The sequence below is a fragment of the Carettochelys insculpta genome, chromosome 7 (genome assembly GCF_033958435.1).
Source record: "Carettochelys insculpta isolate YL-2023 chromosome 7, ASM3395843v1, whole genome shotgun sequence".
Lineage (NCBI taxonomy): Eukaryota > Metazoa > Chordata > Testudines > Carettochelyidae > Carettochelys > Carettochelys insculpta.
The window spans coordinates 17,645,960-17,668,233 of record NC_134143.1 but is presented as its reverse complement, the minus strand read 5'-3'; the positions used below and the strand labels follow the sequence as shown (position 1 = coordinate 17,668,233).

The 22,274-nt window shown below is 42.2% G+C and overlaps 1 protein-coding gene across 1 annotated transcript; it reads right to left on the bottom strand.

Moving 5' to 3' along the window:
• Nucleotides 1-288: 288 nt before the first annotated feature.
• On the bottom strand, nucleotides 289-7,638 carry LOC142015692 (pulmonary surfactant-associated protein D-like). Its single transcript, XM_074999458.1, has 6 exons — nucleotides 7,626-7,638; nucleotides 7,325-7,398; nucleotides 6,629-6,836; nucleotides 4,298-4,396; nucleotides 3,170-3,253; nucleotides 289-1,142 (listed from the first exon to the last, which is right to left on the bottom strand). The coding sequence occupies exons 3-6, from the start codon at nucleotides 6,819-6,821 to the stop codon at nucleotides 766-768; spliced, it is 753 nt and encodes a 250-aa protein (XP_074855559.1). The 5' UTR covers nucleotides 6,822-6,836; nucleotides 7,325-7,398; nucleotides 7,626-7,638; the 3' UTR covers nucleotides 289-765.
• Nucleotides 7,639-22,274: the final 14,636 nt, after the last annotated feature.

Below are 22,274 nucleotides of genomic sequence, written 5' to 3'. Positions count from 1 at the left end.
GATATTGAAACTACGTAGGCCTAAATGATTTTGATAAGCTAGTCGACACCCCAGGAGTCCTTTCCGTAGACAAGGCCAGGCAGACATTTGGAGTCGAACAATGGGGAAAGAACTCAGGCCCAAAATGTTACAAAGGAAGACAACGAGGCCAGGGCCTGGCAATGGAAAAGAAGGAGATGGCATGACAGAGGCCTTAAAAGAAGCTGAATAGGACTGAGAAATGCCATTAAAAAGATCAATTTAATTAAAAGTTGGGAAAATCTTTGGAGAAAAATGTATGTTTGTAAGTATAAATGGCTCTAAACAGAGGCTAATAGACACTGATAATTTCTATTCTTACACTTCACATTAAGGCACATATAAACTTGTAAAGCTAAAGTGCTCTCTGCTGGTGCTATATGGAGCAACATAGCGATCTTTTGGCCTTTTACATAAGAGACAACCCTGATCCACATTCTCCAACAGTTCCTCATGATAGTTGCTTTTATTTAAATCTGAAACTGAACAGGCATAAATTTCTCACATAACTTGAAGGGTTTTCCAGTTTTAAGCAGCTCATACACAAATCAAAGATTAATGTATAGCAATAAAAATGATTACCGACAATAAGAAGTTCAGCAAGATTCCGCCTATCAGCATCTTTATATTTCTGACACAGCACAGTATTCAATATGTGATGCTATAATAAATCAACAAAGTTATATAATTAAGTGGCAAGCCCATTTGCATCAACTGATTTTAATAAAAAACACAAGGACAGGGAGATTAAAATTGACAGATGATTAACCGTTTTTCATTACAGGATTTGTCATTCCATCGGCCATCGGGATAAATTTCTACACAGTCTTCACTTCCACCAGCATTATTGGGTTCTCCTGCAGCCCAGTTTGAGTATGCAATGGCTTCACCACTTAGATGCCTAAATGTGCCCTCCACTTGTATATCGTCTATTCCAGTAAATGCTGCTTTGTTATGACTAACTGTTAATTCTTGTATGGCTCTGTTCTCGACAGAATTCCTTGGAGAAGCAAGGAGACCACCAGCTTGAGAACATGAGGCTTTTGAGGTCTCAAAGTCACCTTCAGCACCACTGGCTACGAATGTTTTGTCACCAGCACTTTTAGCATGTCCAAAAAACTGAACTAGAAATACACAGAAGTACAATACAGGTAAGTTACCTTTTTAACACAGTTCTTTACTCTAGAACAACAGATGCTAGGACCCTGGAGTATGATACAGTTATCTTTGTCTATAACAAGCGATCTCAGAGCAATTCTTATGTTGAGGTTTACACATTATTATTGTTCTTTCCAGTAGCAGTAAAGGCAGAGTTGAGCAAGGGGTCATTATATACTTTATCTAGCATGTTTTTACTGTCCTAGAGAGCAGAGTGGAAATTATACACGCTACCAGAGCTGGAATACAATTTACCAGTGCTAGCCTAAAATCTTGCACTATTATAAGCAATAAGCTTTTCAGAACACCACTGAAGTACTTTTTATGATACCAGCCCCCTTGTGTTTGATAGGGTCCTGTTATCATTCTTTTATCTCATTTAGCATTTGCACCTCTCTTTACAGATAAAGATCAAGAGCCTGTCTCTTTTTCAGGAGAAGAACATGGCCTCCAAGGAGCAGAATGAGGCCACGTGTGCTGTTGATTTAAGAGGGCAGCTGTATCACATGACTCTTTTTAGTCATGAAACAAATCAAATAGCATTTCAGACACAAAGTAGATTCTACCTGACTTGAATGAGTACAGGGAAGGGTTAATCTCTTCCTGATGTGACTTAAGCCCAGGTGAGACAATGGAAGTGCAGTGACTATTTTGAGCTGAGACAAACTGCAGTTTAAAGGGTCTTCTGTCTGCTGGGGAGGCAAAGAGAGGATGGAGGGAGAAGGATATCTCACTGGCAACTGAAATGAATCCCAAAAATATCCTGGCCATCTCAAAATCAGTGATAGAGATGTGAGTAAAAGGGAGATGTACAGTTAGATGTGATCAGGTTATGGTTATTTTGATTTTAGTTGGACGAGCTCTCTCTGTTTTCTTGTTGCCTTGTTTTATTTTTCTGGATTTTTTTCACTTTGTTTTTTGTTGCTTTGACTTGATATTTCCCCCTGTAACTGTTAAGCTGAATCCCAGGGAAATATTTTCTGTGTGTGCAACCCCATGATTTATTTTGTCTTGTTTTGTGAATAAATTGCTGTTTTTAAGCAATTGATCAGATAGCTTTGTCCTGACAAGGGTCTGTGAATGTGTGCGCCTTGAATTAGGCGGCCAGCTACTACACAACAGTTCTTTGTTCTAAGCTGTCTCCGGAGGGAGTGTTAAGAGCTTGGGGGTACCCCCACAGGAAGAACAGTCTGTTCTGGTCTGGCTATGGTCTGAAGAAGTGGGTCTGTCCCACGAAAGCTCACCTAATAAACTATTTTGCTAGTCTTTAAAGTGTTACTTGACTGCTTTTTGTTTTGATGGTGTATAGACTAGCACAGCTGCTTCTCTGTTACCTTTTAATCATGCTAGTCTATATACATCAGACAAGCCCCTATAGTGACGAGCCCTTATAGTGACTCAGAAAGTTCCCATCACGATTTAAACCATGTATTAATGTGCCGAATTTGACTATAAAAGCCAGCTCGGCTGCTTCCCTTTCCAGAACAGTGTGATAATTCTTCTTCAGTAACACACATACCTTTAGGTCATTGACAGAATGCCCCATTCCATTAAAATGTTGATTAACTGGTTTGTGGACCTGGAGTGTTTTGATGTCTGTTTTGTGCCCATTGACCCTTTGTCTAAGGGAGTTAGAAGTCTGTCCAATATACAAAGCATCATGATGGGAACTTTCTGAGTCGCTATAGGGGCTCATCTGCATACTTGGCTTAATCTAATTCTTGATCTCCCCCCCCACCCCTCCACTATCTGATTTGCTCACCTTGATTATCTTTTTCTGATTTGTCCTCCTTGCTTACTGTTTTTGGTTCTCTGTGCCTTAAATATTGAGTCTGTTCTGGTCCAGCTATGGTCTGAAGAAGTGGGTCTGTCCCACAAAAGCTCACCTAATAAACTATTTTGCTAGCCTTTAAAGTGCTACTTGACTGCTTTTTGTTTTGATAGTGTATAGACTAGCACAGCTTCCTCTCTGTTACCACTTTGTTTATCTTACCTTTTTGGATTTTGCTGACTGTAGCTTTCAGGGTTGTCAGCTGTTCTTGTAAGTCACCTATGTGAGTGTTTACAAGGTCCAGTTCTGAAGGATAAAAAAATAGCATTGTTCTTATTGTGTCTCACTAAAATATGCAAGTTTTTCCTAAAGTTTTAAAATAGCAAGAAATGTGATCTCCAGAAGTAGTAATGGATCACTAGCGGAATATGAAAGATACAGGTTGAGCCTCTCTGGTTTGGGACATAATGGTTTGCCAACTTCTATGGTCCAGTAGAACCCTGGTGGCTGGGAGTCTGGAGGCAGAAGGCCTGGTGTTCCGGAGCCTGGCCAAGGGCTTGCGAGTGGACCCACTCTGGCAGGCAGGGGGCCAGTGGTCTGGATCCTGGCCAGTGGGGAGGAGTGGAGCTGGGCTGGTTGGGGGCAGACCGTACTGGGGGCATGGTGTGTGGAGCCACTCTGGCAGTCTAGGGACTGGGAGCGCAGCCAGGGCTGGCAGCAGGAACGGTGACTATGAGGAGACTTTGGCAGGGAAGCTGGTAGCCCCCATGGAGAGTCCCCAAAGCCAGAGCAGAGGAGCTGGAATTGACCCTCCTTGGTCCAGCAAACTTCGTCACTTGCAACCTATGCCAGACCAGGAAGGCCCAACCTACAATGGTTTTGATAGCTTGAAGAGAAAATGTAAGTTTAAAACTGAGGTGATGAGGCCATAGGCCCACTGAATGTAAAAGGGAAGCCACCTGTTGGGTGCAATCGTCATAGCAACTGCAGCAATGCTAACTTGTCAGTTTCAATTAAAAAAATTGGAAGCACATCCTTCATCCCATAAACCCAGGGATCATGCACATGTTGTAGTGTTTTTCTCCGGTAGGGGGCTGTTCTTAGACATTTGAGTTCATCAGACTAACCTGTACTAACCCTTCAGGCTTGTCCACTTGCTTCCCTTGCAAACTGGTCTGTCTGATTTCCTCAGTGTCTATCTTTGAACATTTCTCCCCCAGTCAGACAGAAGCAGTGAAGTTCAACTGGAACATTTATGCCATGAAAACCAAAGAGAAAACCATAAAAGCCTCTCTGTCTGCGCTGTTGAGCATCTTCTTTAGCCCACCTCAAAGGAAATGCACTGCTTACCTTTGCCTCCACAGTCTCCCTTTGGTCCTTGTTCACCTCTGTCTCCTTTTGGTCCAGAGGACCCATCCATTCCTGGAAGACCTGGCATTCCTCTTACTCCTTGCAACCAAGGAAAAAGGGAAAGACAAAAACAAAGCAAGTAAACAACTGAATTGGTAGGTGTTGTCATAGTTTGTGATTGCTGTCATAATCAGAGATGGACAAAGACTAGGTGATTATTCCATGTAGAATGAGGTTTACCAATTTCTAAATAAGATAGCTGCCATGGCTATTGTATTGTGCAGATGCTATTTCAAAATAACTTTGCTGTGTAGACCTCCCCTAAATGATTTTGTAACACGAATAAATACTATGTACCGTGCAATTACTGCATAACTATTCATAGTAACTTCTAGAGAGTGGCCTGAATGCCTCCTCATATTGGGAACGGAACATCTGTGACAAGGTCTGTCGTCTTTTCAGTGCTATTTCAGTTTCTTCTCTGGTTTGAAAGTAACAGAATGTACATCATCACAAATACTGCTTTTGGCCACTTGCTGACACTGCCAAAAGTGCTATTAGTCTTATTTATTTTCCTAGAAATGCATGGAAACAAGCAAGTCATTGCATACAAACCATAGGACAGCCATTGGCTGGTAGCAGGTGCTATGAACTCCCAAACTGTGTCAGATTAAATACTTTTGTCTTGGGAGTACAAGGCTATGATTTTTCATTGACCTAGCCAAAGTGTTGGACGCAATCAGCTGTAGGACCCTGTGGACCACCCGCTCAAAGACTGGCTGCCCCAAAAAATTCATTAGCATCTTGAGGCTGTTTCATGACAACATGACTACCACAGTATTAAGCAACAATGGCTTCTATAGTGACTCCATTGAAGTCAAAATGGGAGTCAAATCACTGTTCTGCATCTTCATTGCGATAGCCTTTCATCTCATTGATGGCAAGCTTCCAGAAGGCATGAAGATTATCTATAGAATGAACTGGAATCTCTTCAATCTCAGGAGACTGAAGGATACAAGCAAGACCCCCGTGACCCCAATCATGGCACTCCAGTACGCAGATGAAAATATGGTTGCTACTTTGTCTCCCAGACCCCTTCAGACCATCTTAAGCTCCTTCACTGAAGCACACAAGAATCTTGGCCTCACACTGAACATCAAACAAACCATTGTGCTCCACCAACCCTCACTGATGGGACAATCTCATGTACCTTCTATTGAAGTTAACTGAGAACTTATGGAAAATGTGGAGCATTTCCTATACCTTGGAAGTCATCTTTCTGCTATAGTTGACACTGAAGAAAAATCCATCATCATCTGTGCTGTGCAAGCTCTGCTTTTTGCCCACTTTAAACAAAGAGCTTTTGAGAACCAGGACATCTGTGCAAAGACAAAGCTCCTTGTATACTACGCAGGGTGTATTCAAATGCTCCTGCATGCATGTGAAACCTGGATGACATAGAAGTTTCATTTGAGGGCATTTGAACAATATAATCAATGCTGCTTCAGAAGAATCCTAAATATGCCTTGGGAGGATAAGCACACAAACACTTCCATCCTGGAAGAGTTGAACATGACCAGCACTGAAGCCATTATCATTCACGAACAATTTTGTTGGACTGGTCACATAGTTCAGATGTCTGATCAGCAGTTCTCAAAACAGAACCTTCTGTTCTCTGAGTTGAAGGAAGGACAGAGGTGCGTTGGGGGGCATGGGGTAAGAGGAAGCAATATAAAGATGTGCTGAAGGCACACACGAAAAATTGCAGCATCAGTATTGACACTTCAGAGAACCCTGCCCATGACAGTATCCAGTGGAGAGTAGTAGTCCATGAGGGGGTGGCACAATTTGAGAGGTCCCACCACAGTGCAGATGAGGAGAGGTGGAGAAGAAATGAAAAAAAAACTGCCCTGAGACACTCTAATAGTGACCAAGACCAGGGGCTCCAGAATCAGGCTGATCAGCTACTAACGGACTCACAAATAGGAGGATGACATGAAGATGTCCTACTTATTGTTGAATTAAGAAGAAGAAGAAGCAGAAGCAGTAACAGAAGCAACAGCAACAGCAATAGAAGATATTATGCATTGCAGAAGTATCCAGTTTCAAATGGTAACCTAAATTATATTTGACTTTGAATAATACTGTCAGTTCCATCTTAATGTTTTAGTAACTAGCAATAAATTAAGGATCTCCAGATTTTTCATTCTTGAAAAATCTTTTTGCTCAATTTCAACGTACAGCTAGGATTTGAATAATGCATCTGTTTTATCAGTTTTCTCAAAACAGCAATCAGATCAACAAGTGACTCATAAGTAAATATTTCTATACCTGGCTCTCCCTTTTCCCCCTTGGGGCCTTCTTTTCCATCTCTTCCTGGCAATCCATTCTGAGCAGGTCCGCACACAACTAGCGTACATGCATTCTCTTCCCAGTTTTGGACAACCTGAACAGGATTTGAGTTGGAAGTTGTCACCAGAGTTAACGTCAGAAAAAAAATGTTGAATACTGGAAGCAGCATCATTGTTTGATTCCTAACCTGTGAAATATCATTAAAGAAACACCGCAAAGTCATTCTGAGTGCACATATCCGCTTAATGTTGCAGTACTACACATTGGCTAGATACAGGAATGTTACATGTCTTTTTTCTAAAAGATTTCTAGTAGTTTGCTTTACTTTCAATCAGAGCTTCAGTGCTCATGAAAACACTTCTTTACTATGCTTTACTCAGATCTTAATCAAGTACGCCTAATTTTTGGAATAAGTCCTGTTTTACAATTCCCACAACTTGAAACAAAAACAGAAGCAAATTTCAGGTAAGTTCCATTGCGCTGCCTGCAAACATAATCCTTAACATTTTAATAGACAAATGCTTTTGATAAAGTGAATTTTTTCAGCCCTGAGCAATTGCACTGGCGGTACTGCGGGAGTACAAGGGCTGGATCACAATTATTATATTTTCATTTATACATTCAGCTGTCATCTTTCATTTCAAAGCTAAATAGGGAGTAGATTCCCCAGCTTACCTGGTAATGATTTTTAAAATTCCTTATGCTTCTGAAACAAACAGGATAAAGAATTAGACAAGATGTATTGTACTCTGAAAAAAATAGGGACATAAAACCATGACCATTATTTTTCAAATTAACAAATAACAAAAATAATATAATTTAGCCATAAACTTTGAATAATGTAGAAATAACTTTTTACTGCACATAAATGTAATATTTGACATAAATTTCCATCATAAGTGTCTTACAAAGTACAAACAACTTTATAATTAAGGAACAGAATTAGAGGGAGCAAAGATACTATCCAATTACTTACTTTGCAGTTTCAAGTTTTCTGGGCAAAACAACTGCAGGAATAATGTAAAATGAGTTTGACTTTCTATTTATATAGTACAACTTACACAACCTAAACTCAGGTTTCTCAGCTATTCTCATTAACAGTAAATGGGCATGGAAGCTTATTTAAGAAATGTTAATCTCTTCTGAGTTTTTAATCACTCTATGGCTTCCTCATTCCTATGAGTGTGCAAAGCCTAAAATGAGTACCCTCAGAAAGCCTCTCTGGTAGCACAAAACAACAGGCAGAATTTCCAATCTGAATATCTAGAAGTTTAGATTGTTTGGATAATGATCTTAACTCCTGCACGTCATTCTATCAAACCTAACCTCTGAGAGCTTAGGTCATGTTCACATGAGATAAAAAGGAACCTTGAAATTTCTTAGGTAACACATTAAAATCCTAATGAAGATTAAACTAGTATAGCTGTAATACATATACTGGTTGAAATGAAATCAAGAGTCCCTACTAAGACTTACCTGGACCAGTGAACACTTAACAGTCTTGTTTAAAGTAGGTTGTTAACATGTGCTAAATTACATTTTTTTCTGGTGTACACAAAGCAAGGTTTACCTATATTATGAAAAGGCAGTAACACAGGTAAAAACTAATGGAAGCTACACTGAAAAACACAAGAAGAATCTGACCTCAAAACCCCATTCAAAGTGGGATTTGTTCAGCTCTCTTTATAAGAAGAATTCTTGAAACTTGCTAGAATGCTTGCAGAGATAATGCTGAAGAAATCATGTTTATTCTTTCACCCATTGATGACAAAAACTCTTTTCATGGGATAAATTTCCCAGCGTAGAAAGGCCTACAGACTCGGTCAGTCCAGAGCGCTAAGAACAGAGCTCCATGCCACTCTTTCAGTATTTTTGTCCATGTGCTGTCCCAGCTGAAGACTAAGGTTAATGACAGACTTCCAAATTAGACTGTTTTAAAACATCGATAAAAGTAATGAGCAAGACCATAATTTATATGGCCAAATGAGAAGAGCAAAGAACTTAATGACTATATAAAGGAGTTCGCACACACTCATAAATTTATCACTAGAGTGGCTGGCCTGTGAGACAAAATCTTTGCCAGGAGGTCTAAATCCAGATCCAAGCCTTCAAAGATCCAGTGCTTTTGCGTTCTGTTTCTAAACTTTCTTAAGTGCTTTCCTACCCCTTCTCTCCCCTCAATTATAAAAAGCACATCTCTTATACAGGCAACCCTGATTCCACCTGGAAAAAGGGACATTTGGTTAACAAGGCAGAGGAATGAAGGAAATGAAGTATGGGAAGATGTCATCAGATACCCACAGCCATTTGTGGGCATTTTTTCCCCCAGTGAAAATACCCAGAATGCTATTGTAGTAAGTACAGGCCTAGTATGAGGCCTTACGCCTGAACCAAAGTAATGGTCAAAACTTTGCTAACAGAAAGCAAAGTGCAGCTGTGAGCTAAAGGAATGCATTGCTCACAGAAGTTGGCAAAAAGAGGGTTGATGTTGCATAAACATATCTACCTATCATATTGAAATAGGAACGCGGTACCAGAATACCCAACCCTGGAACATTCCACAGATAAGGAAGAACAGGCCAACCCATCCCAATGACAGGGGCAGAAGGGTAATATGATGGATAGAGTTGTTTTGTTCAAACCATCATGTACAAGGTGAGAGGCGGCACCTGATGACGTAGAAGGGTTGTACCTCAATACGTGTGATGTGTAAGTTGTTTGTACCTGTGTATAAGAATGTAATCCTGGGATGTGGTCTGGGTCCGGCTGAGGGGGCAGTGGAAAGTCCCACCACTGACTGAGCCGAGTCCATTGACCGTGGGTGCGTATTTGTAGTGTGCCCTGACTTAGACTAAGAAGTCTACAGGGAACTACTATTGTATCCAATACGGCAATAAACCTGGCCGACGTGCCTTTGCACCTTACTAGACTCTGTGGTCATTGGGGGTTCTCTTCGAGTCTGCTGTGTCAGCTATCTGCAGAGCTGGGGCAGCACACAGAGGGAACACACGCACGCAGCCGAGTGATACCAACGTTGGAGAGAGCAGAGCACCACGCTGGTGGCAACTCTGACGACACCTATGGGGCTCAAGGAACTGTTGGATAGGTTCCCACAATACACTGCTGCAACAGTCAATTTTAGTGACTTGTGTGTGGCATCAATAAATTGACTTTGTGGGGAGCACGTGGTAATGTGAGGATGCTCAAAATCATATTTAGAAAACCCAGAGTTAATAAATCGATTTTTGTAAAGTTGATTTTAGCTTGTAAAGTAGACGCAGCCTCAAATACTCATGTTATTGTCTAAATGGAGAGAGGGGTGCAAATCAGGAAAAAGTAAACCAGACTTTAATCAGTAAGTCAGATTATTTCACAATAGGTATTACCAGAAGGAGCGAGACAGACCTGTGGTAAAGTGTATGGTAGGTGAAGATCTGGCCCATGAGATTAATTGACTATGTCTTAATGAAACTAAATCATGCCAACTTCCTGCCCACAAACATTTTTCTCTTCTGCTCGAGCAGGTTTTCTATTTCATTTACTTTTTATTTAAGCTACCATTGGCAAGCTGCTCAACCAGGCAAAGCTGCCAAGTCTCACCCATCTGAGGGAGATTTCGCATGTGGGATAAATAATATGAAAGCTCTCCTTTTCTGAAGAAGGACTTCGCAGTGTGATGCAATAAGAATCTAATGGTCTGCCTTATTTTAAAAATAGCTTTTATTGCAGTTGTCAAAGTGACAGCATGGTGTTGCTGAGCTGACCACCTCCCAAGTTACCCCTCCTGATTCGAGGCCTTGCTACAGGAGTCTGCTTCACTTTTCCCTTCATGGGGCTTCTTAAATAAGCCTGCACATACAGTCCAAAGGCAATTTAATCACTCACTTTCTAGAATCCAAGGTATCTAGTCCTGACACACATGCTCGCCTCAGGCCCTATCCAGGTAGGAAGCTCTCAGCCTTTCTTGGAGTTTCGGATCCACTCAATGTCCCTCTCTCTCTCTTTACTGAACTAAAAATTTAAGGCCCCTTTTCCCTCAAGTAGAGAGTCCCCAGGCCTCCTTCCCAAAGCTGGGTCACTGTTCAGTGTTCCCCTCCATGGAACAGCTGCTCCCCACAGCCCACTCCTAGGGCAGCTTCCTCGTGCCAGCCATACTTCTCAGGCTTCTGTTTTATGAGTGCTCCTCACCCCATCTCTGCAGTTTTCTGCTCCCTTCCATGGGAATCACTTGATCCTTGCTGAGGCATGCCTGTCAGGATCACTGATGTGGGGAGGCAACCATCCCAGGGCCCAGAGATTCAAAAGGGCCTGGGAATCCTGGCTCCTACTGCTATTACCCTGGACCTTTTCCATTGTCACCAGAGCCCTGCATAGTGTGTTTTCAGTGGCTCTGAGAGATGGCTAGGAGCAGTGCTGCATGCTCTGGGTGGTGCTGAGGGCTGGCTTCCTCAGGCCCTCCCCTTCCATCCAAGAACCCATCTCTTCTGGGAATTCAAAATCGACCCCCTCCCACCTCATGCAGGGACCCAGAAAGTCTGTTGGCTCTGTGGATGGCTGTTTTATAACTAGGTTGGGCTGGCTGGCTCTGGCCCACAAAGGGGTAAAGTGACCTGTTACACACCACATCAAAATCCTTTAAAGTTCTTTGTACATTGGGAAATTGTTCTGTTGCTTTGTCAGCTGTGGTTTTCCCTGAACTGGTGCTGAAAAACATCATTTGCAGCAGTATTACACAACCATTCTTGAGCAGGACAGATGTCAATTGCTACTAGAAAACCACCTTACCCTGTCATCTAAATTTGCAGAGATTAAATCCTTCCTTTGATTTCTTGATTAATGTAGGGACATTCTAGTTGGTATGCCCCCCACACCCCATCCGTAATGCAAGCATTTATTAAATGCTTTTCTCCACTGTCCAGCCCTACAGCTCAGCCAACTTCAAACTCTTGGCCGAAGATCTTTAGGAAAAACATTTCACATGGCCAGGAGCCTGCAACTGAAATAGTGAGAAGAGCTGTTTTTTCAAACTCAGTTACAAAATCAATACTTCAAGAGCTACAATGCACATAAATATGAGACAGTCCTTAATAAATAAAGTCAAACCGTACTTTTTGTCACCCCTATTTTAAGAACAGCACACACACACAATGATTTGTATGAGTTAGAAAGTTGTTACGCCCATCTCCAGGCTTCACCCACCTCAGTCCCCAAATCTGCAGCCTATTCCCAGGCTTTACCCCCATCCTGAAAAGCCACTCCCAGGCTTAAACCCTCCTGAGCCCCAACAACCCTCACCCTTAGGCTTAACCCGTCTGAGCCCCAACCTCCCCCTGTCTGCCTTCAGGCTTAACTCTCCTCAGCCGTAGCCACCTCCTCCCCCTGCTGCCCCCTGCCATCTCCTCCTCCTTCTTGACATGGTTGCATGTCTCCAGCAGGGGCAGGCTTGGCTGCCCTCCCCTCCAGCTCTCCTGCTGGCTTAGACTTCCACCTACATGGGGCAGCTACTTGCTCAGCCAGCTTACTCTGCTGGGCTCCCTGCCACAGATGACAACTCAGTGGCTCTGGCTGCTGTTTAAACATGAAACTAAATTCAGTTGGTTTGACGGCAGGCAACTGAATTTAGATTTTTGTTTAAGCAGCCTCAGCCTCTGGAGCTCCTTAAAGAGCTGCATGTGGCTCCGGACCCACAGGTTGCCGATCCCTGCACATTGTGGTATCATTGTGATCGACCGGTGGTGTCCTGTAATTCCTTATGGAATTAAGATGAACTTTACTGAAGTAAGTTGAACCTTACTGAACTGGGGCTAACACCTCTGTGACTGTATTAAGCATGTATCTGTGCGCATGTTATTGTGGCATGGTATGTTCCTCCACTAATGGGAGGGAGAGGCTAATTCCCATCATCCCTTTTTCGCCCTTTGAAGCCAATCTCCTGGGAAGAAATGCATATACTAGTTGAACTTGAATTCTCCAGGAGCCAACAGACAAAGGAGTGTTGGATAAATGGCCTTGGATTTAGGCCTCCTTTATGATCTAGCAAACAGACAGGCCACCTAGTCCCCAAGAGCCGCAATCCTTATGGGAGGATAGGAAGACTCATAAGATCACATGTGTGTTTTGAATCGAAGTTCTGAATCACAACGCAGCCCCTAAGGTGGGATGTTGAAAACCTGAGCCCATGTGAGAGCTGAGATGAACTCTACTAAGCTTATTAGCCTGAGCTCTTTCATGGGATGTAATATAGTTCAGCTGTGAGCCTCGCTTGGCATCAGGTGCCTCTGTCAGTTCAGCAAGAACCTGGTGGTATCAGCCCTCCCATCTTTAAGTCCAGTGGTTAGGGTAGTCCCATGTGGTATGGAAAAAGCACTTTAAGTGAGGATCTGTCATATGTAAGGAGAGTGCTCTTACCAGTGAGCGATGGGATATTCTGAGGTAGGCCTTCCTCAGTCTCTCCCATTGAAGCTATTTCCCCGTGGATGAAAAATTTTAAAAAAGTCACTGGAGCGGAAGGCTAGGACCATGAGTGTCACACTCCAAGGTGAGAGCTCATGCCTTCTCTTCCTAGCCAGTGATTCTCTCTTTGTCCACAGTGGAACAGCTTTAGCAGGAGAGAGAGAGAGATGTCCTACCCGACACAGTCCTGTATAAGAATATTCTCTGGCCCAGGGGCTAACAGACTTATCTGAAAGGTGGTAGAGTCCATTTCAAATCCCTTCTCTTTTTCAGCTGGAGAAAGGACACGAACTGATGATTTCCCACAGCACAGACGAGTACCTGAGCCACTGAGCTAAAGGCATGAGCATGGCCCCACCAAATTCACAGACCATTTTGTAAATTTCACAACATTTTGAACAGCATGGTTTCAGATATTTAAATGTCATGACGCTGTAACAAAGTATTAACATATTTAAAATGGCAAAGAATGTAAAGCCCTTATGTTAACAAAAGCAAGTGAGAAAACAAGTTCTGGTTTCAAATGCTATAAAGAATATGTCTGTACATCAGTGTTATTTTGAAATACGCTATTTTGGAAAAGGTTTTTGGGAATAGCTTATTTAGAAATAACACTGCTACAAACAAATTGCATTTTTAAATAGAGCATCTACATATCATAGAGCATATTTCAAAATAGTGCCATTGGACGCACTATGGCTTATGTTGAAATAGGGGCTGTGTTGAAATAGGGTCTATTCCCTGTCTTCACAGCCCTTTCAAAAGGCGCTATTACTCATGGAATGAGGTTTACCTATTTTGAAATAGCAGCTGCTTTGTGTAGATGCTAGCAAAGTTATTTCAAAATAATGGCTGTTATTTCAAAATAATTTTGATGTGTAGAATTGAATGTGAGTGTGGAGCATCCTGTAATTGTGTCTTTCTTCATTCCCTGTCCTTGCACTGAAAACACCTGTTTTAGACACAGCTTTTTCTGAATCCCTGGGATTGTCAGTGCTCACCCTCCTAGATCTGTGAGGTAGGGGACTCTACTTTCTACTGTTCCAAAACCATATCACAGGAAAAGTACAAGACGCTTCTTTTGAGATATTATTACAAGCAGGAATTTCCAGTCTACAAAGGCAGGAATTGAATTAATTGACGTTAAATCCACCATCACCATGTGTATTTGTGCAAGGACTGAAATACATGGTGCTTTTAGGAACTCTGCTGCAGGTTGCTGAAAGCTTTTTTCTCAATTGTGTGACTCTTTCCTGCAATTATAATACTGTTGGAGCTTCTTTGCCATGCCAGGAAACATCTGCACAGCACTGGCATTTAACTTAGCATTGTCAGTGGGATTTTTATCCAACTGTGCTTCAGCCCAGAACAGTATGGCCATTGTTTTGTTGTGCACTTAGCGAACTGTGATATGTTGAAATGCAAACCAAGTGATTAATCTATCAGTCCTGTGGCAATTCTTGTCAATGAACTGAACTCCTTCATTCATCTGAACATCAGTTAGAAGGGTTTAAAGATCTGTTAAAATGTACATTTTCAGTATCAGTGGGAACTCTTCTGAGACAAACTCAGAGTAGTGCTTCAGTGAGCTGCTTGGTATTGTACAGTCCAAAACCAGGACTACCAATGAGTAACGGCTCTGGGTGAAACACAATTTTTTGTTCCCCTATTTCAGACATTTCAGTTGCACTAGCAACATTCCGCCTGATTCAAAGTTTGCAGCTAGGACAGTGTTTTTAATGATCTTTTTAATGCTGTTCACCAGTTTATCAACTTTACCAAACTTGCATCTGCTCAGTTCACTGATAAGACAAACTGTATGTGCATTCCACGTAATATGGACAATGTTTGGCATTAGAGCTCAGAGAACTGATTTGCAAGATTTTGTTGTGTAACTTGAATTGTCACTTGTGAAAGCCTTAGTTTGACAGGATTAAAATTATCACTTGAGAAATTGCAGTGTAGTTAAAAACATCCAAGTAAATGCAGCCAACAACTACTGCTGTTAGCTTTGCTGTGCATCTCTGGCCTTGCCAGAAATAAAATTAAGCAGAACAGTCAGTACATAGTTGTCTTGCTCATCAATGAGCTCATCAAAAATAACTGCAAAAGCCTCAATCGAGTTAAAAGCTTCATTGCCTCAAAACGGGTAGCAAAAACCTTTGGAAGGTAGTCCTGTCTAAATCAATTTGCACTTTTGCAAACAATTGTCATTCTGTATTTTCCATTTAATGAATTTGCAAACTTTTCGGTAATTAACTTTTTCCAGTGATAAATTAGCACTTGCAAAAGTATCCACAAGATTCATTGTAGCAAAATGATGGGTCTCCAAGCTCTCTGTCCTCTTCTTAGAAAAAGGTAATTATATTTCACCTATTCATTTCCCAGCAATTTTCTATCCTCTGCCCTTTTTCTAGTTCTTAGGCTTTCTGAGTCTAAGTCTGCATCTACACTAGGCAAAATAAGTTGCCCACAGATATGCAGTTCTAGCTATGGCAATTTTGTAGTTTAAAATGAAGTTTCTGCTCTTGGCTAGCTTGGCTGTCCATAATGCTGAAGGTCAATGGGAAAGTGTCTCACATTGACTTCCCTTACTCCTCACAAGGAGTAAAGAGGTCAACTGCAACCACTGAAAGGTTGATTTTGCCATGCTAGATGCACAAAATTGAACCCCAGGTCAATCTTCTGGGATAGTGTAGACGTACCCTAATCAGCTATGAAATGTCACCTGCCTTCTGTAATCCAACATGACTTTGTGGCTTGTACAAAAAAGTTTACCACTGTCAACATGTAGAATTTAGCTTCCAAATTCTTCATCATGATCCGCTGCAAATTGTAGAGGCTTTTGATTTACTCTGAGCACTCATTTTAAAATAATTTAATGTGTCTTCTGATAGGCCAGAGGCAGACAGCCACCATGGGCCCAGAGCAAGGTGGGAAGGGGACCTGGCTGTGGGCTTCTGGAAGGGGCAGGCTTAAAGCAGAAGTGATGAGGCCAAGGGCAATCAGTCCTTAGCACTGCTCAGACTGACCCCCACCCCGAGAGCTGCATGGTGCAGTGCTACCATGTGTCTTCAAAGTGGCCTGGAACTCCAGCTACTGCTGCTGCTACTTTGGCAGTGGTGGAGGCCAAAGTTCCAGACCCTTTTGAAGTGCTGGGCCCTGGGGCAACAGTCCTGGGCCTGAGTCAGCAGGCCTGATGGTTGGCTACCAACTGCAATCACCACAGTACAAAACTGCCTTGTTTGTTCAAATTTACCAATCAGTGAGTTGGGCCTTGAGAGCTATTTGCTGCTGTAAAGTGTTCAGAAATAAACCCCGCCAACTTCATGGATTTTTTTTTAATACTGAAACAAGCTAATAATCGCATCTGTAACCATACATATAACTGCACTGGATTTTACTAGAAGGTACAAGCGCACAACACATGGAACCATTTTTCATGGCTGTCAGTTTGATACTGCCCTTGCTATGTGGGAAGTCCTTTTCTCTGCTACCCCCTTTATCCCTGTGACCGCATTGGAGAGCTCTGAGTACACCTATAGGACTGGACCCCCAGACAGACCGATGGGTGTCTATGTCCCATGGTTCATGAACCCCATTGATACAGAGGCACCCAAATGCCTGGCAAGGAGCTGCACTGCACGTACCTAGAGGCAGAAACATAGACATAGGGAACCTCTGCAAAAATATAGGAGGTGCCAAGTGAGTTTAAGTGCCTACACGGTTTTAAGCAGGGTATGGCAATAATTTTTGATATGGGGACCATGCCAAGATTTGGTAAGTGGTCTAGGGCTGCACTTTTCTATGGGTAAGGTCTGGGATGGAAGTTGGGTGCAGAAGGGAGCCTGGGATAGGGGATTTGGGGGTGCAGGGTCTGGGAGTGGGTATGGGCACGTGAAAGGATGCAGCAAAGTAAGAAGGAGGTGTGGAGGGTTTTGACCACTTTCCAGCCAATAGGAGCACTGAGGATTGCACTGGAGGTGGGAGCAGCACATGGGTTCTCTTTGCCCCTGAATCCCGCAAGCAGCACACAGTGTCTGAAGGCACGTGGCCCCCTCAGACAGCTGCTTTGTGTGGCCTGAGGCTGCAGCAAGGTCCCAGCTGGCCATGGGCCACATCCAAAGGCTTGGTGGTCGGATCCAGCTCATGGACCACATTTTGCCCACTCCTGGCATAGAGGTAACTGAGATGGGTTCTGTGAATCCCACTAGGGCCTGAGTCTGAGATTTAGGTGCCTAAAGTAGCAGTTCAGTATCTAAAGTCTTTTGGGACTGTAACCCTCAGTATTTACAATCATTTACAGATTTAAATATGGTGTACATGGCATCTGATAAACAAACAAACTTACTAAACAGCTGTCTTCATATGTACAAAAGTATATGCCTATAATTGTTCAAATGGGCAACTAAAGACTCCAGCAAAGTATCTGGTGGAATTCAAGAAGTAGTAAGTTCTGAACAAGGTAGACCTCCACTGCATGTACTTGTCCCTGTGCTAGGAGAGTTCAGTCCATGCAGCTACAACTAGGTAAGAGTTAGTCAAGCAATTTATTAACAAACTGAGTCTCAAACTATATACAACTTCACTGATCATGAGAAATTTGTTGCAGGGAACTGTAGACATGACACCCCCCAACAAATGCTGGTTTCAACTTCAAAACTGAGGTGGTGGTGATCCATGCTGCCTTTGAAGCTGAAATAGAAGCTTTTGCCAATGTTAATTATATGGATTCCACATGCCTGCAGAATGCACCACAGCATGGTCCTGTGAACGTTAGCAGAAGCCTTCTCAAGTTTATGGAGTTTAAGTAGAGTTGCCATTGCCATTCTAGGCATTGTTTTATTATGCTTCGTAGAGTGACCATTGGGTCTGTGCAGTCACACCCTTTCCAAAAAACAGCTTGCTCTTTTCTGAAAATGCTATCAACCTCCTCTGATATACTCTGGACTATGATCTTATAATATTCTACTTGGCGCAGAATGAAATATGTTTCCATGCCAGTTATGAAAATCACTGAGAATTCCTTTCTTTGGTATCTTCAATATAACTTCCTGGGTCCTCTCATTGGGCACTTTTTCCTTTCCCAGGCTAATGTAAACAGTAGGGCCAGGGTTTGCCTTAAACAGTTCTGCGTTGAAGTTATTCTTGCCAGGCGATGTCCCACTTTTAAGTATTTGATAGCATAAATGATCTCTTTGGCTGATGAAAGTGTTTGTTGATGTCTGCTGTTTACTGTTGAAAAGCTATGTCAAACTTAAATTTTTTTTCTTTCAGGGATCATCTGGGTTCTACGCCATCCCATGTGCTGGGTGTAATTCACTGCTTTCTTCTCTTCAGCTTGCAGCCTTAACAGGCTTCACTGCTCTGTTATAAATTGCTGTTACTTTGTTCTTGTTGATCTCCTCATCAGCATCCCCCTCCTCTTCATCAGAGTGCAAGTGCCTGAATCCTGCTCTTTAACAACAGAATGAAGTCTTGTTGTATTTCAGGGAACTTAACTTCTATGTCCTTTGTTTGGTGGACCCACACTTCTAATTTATAGCTTGATAGAGGCTGTCACAAAATGGTGGTTGCTGCCAATTTCTGCATCCCTTCTCACTTTCATATCTCTCAGTGACGGTCATCTAGTTCTTATTTCTACCATTTGGAGAACACCATGTCTGACTGAATTTCACAGTATTGAAATAGGATTCTGCCCATGACTAGGTCATCCATGTTGCAAAAATCAACAAGACTCTCTCAGTTTTCATTCATGGTGCCACACCCATATTTTCCCATTGCTCTGCCACTGCCTGTGTTGTTCTTATTGAACCTGGCATGATGTTGGCTTAACCAGCATAGAAAAGAAGACGTGCTGAAAGATGTTAAATGGACACACTTTTCAGCTCTTAAAATCCTGGTCTTTTTAGATGATCTTCCTCTCCTACCATTTACCCAACATTATATACAAGTAGAAGTCAGGATATCCAGAACAAAAATCTGTAAATTCAGGAATACCCTCAGGAGCTCAAATACAGTCTGGAAATCATCAGATGACAACAAGAAAAGCAACTCAAGATTTATGAGTGCTATGTACCTTCAACATTACTTTATAGTGAAGAATGCTGGGGAATGAGAGAGTATGACATATTCAAATCATTTTCATCCTGTACAACTTGCCTCTAAAAAATCCTCTATCTTTTGGCCCAGAACAATTTTAAACCAAGATCTATTCACATAGTGCAGACAAGAAGCTATGAGCACCATCAGTGCCTGAAGCTACTGGAGATGTCTTGGCCATATACTTTGGATAGAAAAAGATTCCACCACCATAGTAGCAATAAAATGGGTCCCTGAAAATAGGTCTTCCTGAAAAAATAGAAAATAGGTCTGCCTGAAAAAAAAATGGCAAAGAGCTGTGGAAGCCAAGCTGAAAACCCTGGGACACAGCTAGGGAACCACTGAAAGACTTTCCAGAAACAGGAGTGGAATTGCGTCCCTAAACTGGTATAAAGAGAACATGATAATGATGAATATGTTGAACTATAACTGGAAATGAGCAGAAGACTAACACAGCATTTTGAGGCCTTATCCCTTTGGAAAAATACAGTTTTAATTGCGTATTTTTGTAGCTGTAACTGACTATTTATGGTAAGTACTTAAGTAATGATCTCACTCTATTACTCCTTTTAATTTAGACCTACTTAATGCATCACAAACTTTAGAGCTAGCTCTCGATTTCAAGCATGATAGAGTTGGGTTCTGGTTCAGCCTTATATGCAGATAGGAGCCATATGAAACCTTTGGTTATAGATGCCAGTTCAGATTTCAAAGTGCAGGGTCAACCAAATTTCAGAGTGAAAAAGTTGGGACTGGATTTAAAGACTCCCATGTTTTCGGCTTGTTTGGCTGAGAGATTCTGGCTCAAGTCCATCACTGCAGAATAATACCAAAATTCAACTCCAATCACATGATACCCTTAGGCACACAGCAAAAACTCAAACATACGTTGTGCAAACACAAATAAATACAAGAGCTTTGCAGACCATTTAAAATAATTTCCTGTTACATTCAATAGTAACTACATATTCCCTAGAAAGTATCAACAACTTATACTTTGTTTCAGTGGGAATGTAATCATAGAATTCTAGAGCTGGAAGAGACCTCAAGAGGTCATTGAGTCCAGCCTCCTACCCAAAGCAGGACCAACTCAGACTAAATCATCCCAGCCAGGACTTTTACAAGCCAGGATTTACAAACTTCTAGGCTGTGTCTACACTTGCTCCCAACTTCGAAGGGGGCATGGTAATCAGGGACATGGGAGATTACTAATGAAATGCTGTGGTGGATACGCAGCACTTCATTAAGCTAATTTTCCCGTGTGGCAACTTTGAAGCATCAAACTTCTAAGTGCCAGCATGCATGTAGCCACAGGCACTCCGAAGTGCCTGAGTTACTTTGAAGCCCCTTTAGTCCTCAAAATTTTCACCGCAACACATCATTAGTAATCTCCCATGGCCCTGATTACCATGCCCCCTTCAAAGTTGGGGGCAAGTTTTGATGCAGCCCTTGAAATGGAGAGTCCACCACCTCTCTAGGTAACACATTCCAGTGCTTCACAATCCTTCCAGGGAACTAAGTCTTCCTAATATCCAGCCTAGACTTCCTCCACTGCAACTTGAGATCATTGCTCCTTGTTCTGACATCCCTCACTACTGAGAACATCCTCTCTTTAATGACTGATCATATATTTGAAGAGCTGTCACGTAAGTTACGGATGTATTGTGTTTTGTTTTCTATTAGCTTCTGGCTTCGGCCATTGCCTTTTGGAGCCTCAACACAGGATGGGGTACTTTGCGCCTTTGAAATCCATCTGGTTAATATATTCCACTGTATGTGAACACTGCTGAATAACTGAGTGGTTACTGTTTGCACTGTAAATCTAGGTAGTCTAACACATCAACAAATCCTTCCAGAAATATTTTACAGAAGGAAATATGGAGGTAATCATGTCTAATATTCTCTGATCTGAGAGATAACAAATAAAGTGTTAACACATAGGCAATAGGTCCAAAAGGAATTCAGTCACCTTGATAAACAGTGTTTTGAATGATTAACACTCACAGGCTATTTTTTTCCCCCAAAGCACTTCACAAAATACTGGAAGTACAGTGACTGCAGAAAAATGAAAAGTAACAGAGAGGTAGCCATGTTAGTCTGTACTCCAACAAAACAAAGCAGCAGAAATGCAGCACTTTAAAAAAATGTTTTATCTGGTGGTGATCCTTCATGGGTCAGACCCACTTCTTCAGATTGTAACCGGAGAAAAGGGAGAAGCAAGTAGAACAAGAACACGGAACATACAACCCACATCTGGTTCTGCTTCATTGCTATGAAACAAATGGCCCCCTGCTCTGCTTCACTGCTATGAAACAAACAAGATGTGACCGAGGGTAACCTCTGAATTTTGGGGCCTGGGTCTCCTGTCTAAAATGACCACCAGAGGACCCCCAGAGACCCACGTGCCTGTGTCGTACGAGGAGATTGTATAATGGGAAGGTGGAGTGTATTACCTGTGTGGGGAGTGACTTTCATTGAACAGCTGTATATATGTGCTATCACCCAGACGTTGGGTGTGCAGGCTTTGAGGAGAGATCCCCCTGCACCTTGCTTGGCATGGCAAATAAAGATTCTTCTTCTACTCTCGGTGTGGTGAATTAGCTATGCGCACTGGGCACGAACTACCTCACTCATAATCAGAAAAATAAGACAGTCTTTGTATGCTCAGCAAGAATGTTCATGTGTAGCATTAGGTCACTTTGATCATGACTGACTGGAAGGGAGAACAACAACCAGAACAATAGGACCTGTCTTTCTTCCTCACTCAGGCCTGAACTGCACCATTCTCTGAATTGGAGAGAATTTCTCCAAGAGAATTCTGTAGCACACAGGAAAGACAGACTTACTGCTTCTGCCCTTCAGAAAGTTAACCATACGAATGTCTACATGTCAGTCCCTCATCTCAGCCCTGTTAGGACAATGTGTACTCTTTTGGGCTATGTCTAGACTGTGGTTGCTATTTCGGGATACAAATAGATCCCAAAATAGGAACCCTGCGGCTAAACACACAGCTCAAAATAGCAACTCTATTTTGAGCATGGTATTCCATTTCTGCTACCCCTTGTCATGA